We start from the raw sequence: 7,336 nt of genomic DNA on the forward strand, positions 1-7,336 counted from the left end.
AAATAATTTATGTACGATCGTGTGACACACGGTTGGTACAGTGGCAAGGTTTTACATTTTTGATATGATAACGGAGAAACAATATGACTACATATGTTTATCTTGTTTCATGTTCTCATTATTCTTTTTTCATTCTGTTTTCTAGTAAAATTATCATGATTCTTCTACACGTTGAGTAGTAGTTTGTCGTAAAATTAACATTATTCTTCATATGAATTTTTTTTTTTTTTAATTTTATCTTCTAAAAGTTGTATAGTATGTTTTTGTAAATTTTTCATTATCATTATAATGAAAAATATTTTTTTGCTTTTGTAAAATTTCTTGAAAAATTTTCATTATTATTCAAATGAATTTTTCTATTTTGTCTTCTAAAAGTTGTGTAGTAATTTCTTGTAAATTTTTCATTATTATCCTTATGAAAAATATTTTTTGTAATATTTTCTTGTAAAATGTTCATTATTCTTTTATTGAAAAATACATATTTTCAGTTTGTCTCGTAAAAGTACTGCAGTAAATCTCCTAAATATATGGACTGAAGATTTGACTTGTATATATCGGAATCCACCATATATATATACATATATATATATATATATATATATATATATATATATATATATATATATATATATATATATATATACATATATACATATATATATATATACATGCATATATATACACACACGCATATATATGTATGTATATATGTATATATATATATATATATATATATATATATATATATATATATATATATATATATATATATATATATATATATATATATATATATATATACAGTCATATATATATGCATATATATATCACACACACACAAACACACACACACATATATTATATATATATATATATATATATATATATATATATATATATATATATATATATATATATGCACACACACACACATATATATATATATATATATATATTGTTAGTGATGGCGGTCATTACGCCACCTTTTTTCAAATAACAAAAGACCCCGCCAGCAAGCATGGGTCGAAATGCCACGAGTTTTGGGACCCTACCCAGAGTCTCACCCCCCTCCCACCATCCTATACCAGTCTACTCCCCCTGAGATCTTAATTTCAGCTACCTTCTACGAGACACGTGACCAAGCCTGACCAATAGGACACCGGTCAGGCCAATCCCCCCTACCCGCCCCCCTCAATTGGGGGTCAAGTGGGGTTGATCTACCCAGGGAAAACTGGAGATCCTTCTTCGCGACTCAGCCTCCATTAGGAGAACATCTCCTTTTCTTCTTATCTCAACCTCCATGAGGATAACATCTCCTCTTCTAATCTCAACCTCCATGAGGATAACATCTCCTCTTCTTTCTTCGTGACTCAGCCTCCTTGAGGGAACCACCAGCGCTCTTTACCCTCAAGACATCAAGGGAGGCAGGACCTCTGTTTACATATTCTTCCAGAAGGGAAGGAACCAGAGTCTTTTTTACTAAGGTAAGGTGTCTGATTTGAGATTCTCAATATCCTTACCCAACCTCCCATCCCTTCCTTATCACATCCCATTTTCCTTATCCTCTAAAGAAATCCTACCCACTGAACCTTGTATCCTATCCCCTATACCCAGACCACGTGTGCTGTTTAGTCCTAGTTTTAATATATTTACCCTGTGACAGTGTTGATTCCCATGTGTAACGTTTAAATCCCTAGCTTTGCATTTTCATTAATTTGCTTAAAAGTTTTAACCACACGACTTCATCGTGTTCCCAGCCGGTAGAAGTAAGTGTGCTGATAATAATTCAATTTATTTCCCCCTTCCAGGGAACGTGATTGCTTTGCTGGAGTTTCATCCACGGTCCCCCCAAACTCCATCCGAAGCTCATCGTGGCATAAATTATAATATAAATAATTAGCTGTTGTGTTCCCCTTTTCTTTTATTAAATTTTATTTAAATGTTATTGTAAATACATATATTTGTCAGTATTCCTTGTATCATTGCTGACTGGCGACCTACCATTGTTATTTGTTTTGTTATGGCCCTTTAGTCCCTTAAGCAAGGCCGGACTCGAACCAGTGGCCCGTAACATATATATATATATATATATATATATATATATATATATATATATATATATATATATACATATATATATATATATACACATATATATATGTGTGTGTGTGTGTGTATATATATAAATGTGTGTGTGTAAATATATGTATATATGGGTATAAACACAATCGTTTCCCTACAGCATTTATATAACTTTTAAATACTTGACGATGTTGGTGCATAGTTTCCTGAAATCATTATTGAATCTTGCAACATATTTCAGAGGTCATGTATGAGGAGTAATAATTGGCCTGAATATGAAAGCTGTAATTGCGTGTCTTAAATGAGAGATTCTAATATGAAATAAAGAGAATGTAGGAGACACGAGTCATCTATATATTAATACGATTGCGTGTGTGTAATTTATTTTGTGTCACGCTTTGAAGAAAACGGAAATAATTTCATGGTATACTTCTACACATTCACACTTTAAAGAAAACGGAAAAAATTTCATGGTATACTCTTACAAATTCACATTAGACTTTGATTACTTAACCAAAGCACATCTTATATAGTTTTCCCAATTTTGTCTTTAGCACCTGACTCTTTTTTCAAATATCAGACAAAAAATTGAGTTCTATCAATTTCCATAACCTAGGTTATAAAACTAATCTCGGGACATTTTATTCAAACATGTATAGGTTAGGAACAAGATAATTAGTATTGAAAATATAATTTCGTGTAATTTACACGGGTTCCGCTAGTTGGTATGATTGTCTTAAGAGTTCAAACTTGCAGCGAATGTTTTTTATGGTGAACAGGCTGATATAAATATATTTATATAGTTTGTGTTTTGAAATCATATTTTTAATGTTGTTGATGTTCTTGAAGTGTTTTGATTTAATTGGTCATTATTTTTTTGTAGTTTATTTATTTCCTTATATCCTTTCCTTACTAGGCTATTTTTTCCTTGTTGGAGCCCTTGGGTTTATAGTGATTTAATTAGCAATTAATAATAATAATAATGATAATAATAATAATAATAATAATAATAATAAAAATAATAATAAAAGAAATAATAATAATAATAATAATAATAATAATAATAATAATAATAATAATAATAAAAATAAGAACAATAATAATAATAATAATAATAATAATAATAATAATGATAATAATAATAATGATAATAATAATGAGAGAGAGAGAGAGAGAGAGAGAGAGAGAGAGAGAGAGAGAGAGAGAGAGAGAGAGAGAAATCGTATCATCATGACAAGTGAAATGGTCTCGCCAAGATCTTCCAAGCTCCAACAGGATGAACCTCTTCATAAAAAATTCATAAGATTCTCTCTTGTTTACTCGGTGTTGTACCTTTTCTTCATATTCAAGGAAATTAAGACGTCTGGCGTGAGGGGTTATACGCAAAACTCTTACAAAAGTGACATGCGGGAGAGAATTGTACCTCTCTCTCTCTCTCTCTCTCTCTCTCTCTCTCTCTCTCTCTCTCTCTCTCTTTTCTCAGATGCTCTTCCTTCCAAAAATATTTCTAAAATTCTCGTTACCTATGACAATTAAGCGTTAGTGTCCTTTATGCTCGTGAGCGCGTGGGATTATCTTGTAATAATATTCGATAAATGAGAGCTCACCCCGACTGAAAATGACTGAAATACAATCTAAGTGAATGCCTTGACAGCAATTTTCCATCTCAGGGACGTTACGTTCCTCATTCTTTATAATAAATTGGAAGTCTGATATTCTAAACGGGGCGTTTATAGACCGTAGACTATAGTTCTTACACACAGGGAAAAATATGAACACATTGTGGTATAATATATAGGGAATCTTATCAGTTTATAAGACGTAATCTTTGATAAAATTTCTAAGAATTGTCATCAGTCCAATGTAATCAATTAATGTATTTTTTAAAGATTTTTTTTTTCATGTTAAAAATATTCATCATACAATTCCATTGTGTTTTCTTTTATAATGTAACCCTTTACTGCTTTACTGTTGTTGTTTACACACGCAGAGAAAAGCATATCCACAAGCACACACACACACACACACACACACACACACACACACACACATATATATATATATATATATATATATATATATATATATATATATATATATATATATATATATAAAGTTTAGTTCACCAGCCTTCATGGCTGAGGACTATGAAGCGTGAAGCAGGAGATGATGAATGGAGAAGTATTCAATTAAAAGCTTAAATTGACGCGACTGGCGACACCTAACCGAGGCCCTTTGCGTTAATAGGCGCAGGAGGAGATGATATATACATGCATGCATGCATGCATATATATATATATATATATATATATATATATATATATATATATATATATATATATATATATATATATATTTATATATAAGCTTTCAATGAATCAAAGGCTTTACATATTCACGCTCCAATACTACTGTATTGTTACCAGATTGTAAAAGGTAACTTAATTTAGCTATCGATTCCAGTAACATTGGCACAGGAGGAGTCTTATTGCAAGAAGTGAACTGGACGAAGAAACTGAATAAAAGCTCAGAGAAATTATTCAACAATTAAGAAGGAATCAGGTAAAGTTTAGCTTCAACCTTGCAATGCTTCTTTCAGATTTAACGAAAATAATATTCCTGGTTTAATTGAATATATTGATCACAATTCGCTAGTTTATTTTGGGGAAGATTTTAGAATATGGATAAACGTCTAAAACCTCTACTAAAATACTTGTTTTGTGGTTTTTTTATTTCCCTGTTTTCTTTCCTCAATGGTCTGTTTTTCCTTTTTGGAGACCCTGACTTATAACATCTTGTATTTCCAACGCGGGTTGTAACTTAGCAGTAGTAGTAGTAGTAGTAGTAATAATAATAATAATAATAATAATAATAATAATAGTGGTACTAGTAGTAGTAATAATAATAATGATAATAATATTAGTGGTACTAGTAGTAGTAGTAATAATAATAATAATAATAATAATAATAATAATAATAATGAGTTGGAGCTTAGAATTAAAAGATTATAATCTGAAGACGGATCATGTAAAGGGAGAGGAATAATGTGATAGCCGATAGCCTCTCTAGAGCTCTTTTTTTTCAGAATGAGAGAAGCGTTTCTTTTATCTTTTCTCTCATTGTTTAGGAACGACTTGAACAAAACCTGTTTTCTTATCATATCTCTAATGCACTTGTGAATGGAGTGTGAAATGAACATGTTTTGCATTTGCAGAGTTGAATTGTCATGCAGTGTACATCCTCTGTTTTGATAATTTTTTTTTCTAAAAAAGAAAAAGAAAAATGTTGTCAGTCTTATAACTTTCCTTCTGTGGTCCCGCTCAAACTCGTTCGTTTCCTTGGTCGCCGCAACCTCACCATCCTTGTGAGCTAAGGATGGGGGGGTTTTGGGAAGCCTATAGATCTACCTGCTGAGTCATCAGAAGCCATTGCCTGTCCCTCTCTGGTCCTAGTTTGGATGGGCTCTGATCATTATAGGGTCAGTCTTTAGGGCATTGTCCTGCACGATAGGTCAATCTCACTGTTCCTTGCCTCTGCCATTCATGGAAGGCTTTAAAATCTTTAAACGTTTCATGGGTGGATGCAATAATAGTTAATGAATATGTGTGAATAGGAGAGCCCTATCTCTTTTTCAAGAGAAGAAATCCAGGCTAGTGTTCCTAAAATTTAAACATGGGAATCCTATGGCACAGGAATCCATCCTAAAATTTGAATATGGGAAACCTATGGCACAGGAATCCATCCTAAAATTTGAATATGGGAAACCTATGGCACAGGAATCCATCCTAAAATTTGAATATGGGAATCCTATGGCACAGGAATCCATCCTAAAATTTGAATATGGGAATCCTATGGCACAGGAATCCATCCTAAAATTTGAATATGGGAATCCTATGGCACAGGAATCCATCCTAAAATTTGAACATGGGAAACCTATGGCACAGGAATCCATCCTAAAATTTGAACATGGGAAACCTATGGCACAGGAATCCATCCTAAAATTTGAATATGGGAAACCTATGGCACAGGAATCCATCCTAAAATTTGAATATGGGAAACCTATGGCACAGGAATCCATCCTAAAATTTGAATATGGGAAACCTATGGCACAGGAATCCATCCTAAAATTTGAATATGGGAAACCTATGGCTCAGGAATCTATCCTAAAATTTAAATATGGGAATCCTATGGCTCAGGAATCCATCCAAAAACTTTAAATATGGGAATCCTATGGCTGAGGAATCTATCCTAAAATTTGAATATGGGAATCCTATGGCACAGGAATCCATCCTAAAATTTGAATATGGGAAACCTATGGCACAGGAATCCATCCTAAAATTTGAATATGGGAAACCTATGGCTCAGGAATCTATCCTAAAATTTAAATATGGGAATCCTATGGCTCAGGAATCCATCCAAAAACTTTAAATATGGGAATCCTATGGCTGAGGAATCTATCCTAAAATTTGAATATGGAAAACCTATGGCTCAGGAATCCATCCTAAAATTTAAATATGGGAATCCTATGGCTCAGGAATCCATCCTAAAATTTGAATATGGGAAACCTATGGCACAGGAATCTATCCTAAAATTTGAATATGGGAATCCTATGGCTCAGGAATCCATCCTAAAATTTAAATATGGGAATCCTATGGCTCAGGAATCCATCCAAAAACTTTAAATATGGGAATCCTATGGCTGAGGAATCTATCCTAAAATTTGAATATGGAAAACCTATGGCTCAGGAATCCATCCTAAAATTTAAATATGGAAATCCTATGGCTCAGGAACCCATCTTAAAATTTAAATATGGGAATCGTATGGCTCAGGAAACCATCCTAGCATTTAAATATGGGAAACCTATGGCTCAGGAATCCTTCCTAAAATTTAGATATAGGAACCCTATGGCCCAGGAATCCATCCAAGAATAAATATGGGAATCCTATGGGTCAGGATTCCATCCTCAAATTTAAATATGGGAATCCTATGGCTCAGGAACCCATCCTAAAATTTAAATATGGGAATCCTATGGCTCAGGAATCTTTTCTAAAATTTAAATATGGGAATCCTATGGCTCAGGAATCCATCCTAAAATTTAAATATGGGAATCCTATGGCTCAGGAATCTTTTCTAAAATTTAAATATGGGAATCCTATGGCTCAGGAATCCATCTTAAAATTTAAATATGGGAATCCTATGGCTCAGGAATCCATCCTAAAATTTAAATATGGGAATCCTATGGCTCAGGATTCCA

The 7,336-nt window shown here is 32.6% G+C and overlaps 1 protein-coding gene across 1 annotated transcript; it reads left to right on the forward strand.

Moving 5' to 3' along the window:
* The first annotated feature begins 5,765 nt into the window (after positions 1 to 5,765).
* LOC137651057 (uncharacterized) lies at positions 5,766 to 6,299 on the forward strand. Its single transcript, XM_068384195.1, has one exon. The coding sequence runs from the start codon at positions 5,766 to 5,768 to the stop codon at positions 6,297 to 6,299; it is 534 nt and encodes a 177-aa protein (XP_068240296.1).
* Positions 6,300 to 7,336: the final 1,037 nt, after the last annotated feature.

The sequence above is a fragment of the Palaemon carinicauda genome, chromosome 12 (assembly GCF_036898095.1).
Source record: "Palaemon carinicauda isolate YSFRI2023 chromosome 12, ASM3689809v2, whole genome shotgun sequence".
Lineage (NCBI taxonomy): Eukaryota > Metazoa > Arthropoda > Malacostraca > Decapoda > Palaemonidae > Palaemon > Palaemon carinicauda.

Excerpts from the sequence above, each read along its gene's own strand:
- LOC137651057 (XM_068384195.1), top strand. The coding sequence starts at position 5,766 with ATGGCACAGGAATCCATCCTAAAATTTGAATATGGGAAACCTATGGCA.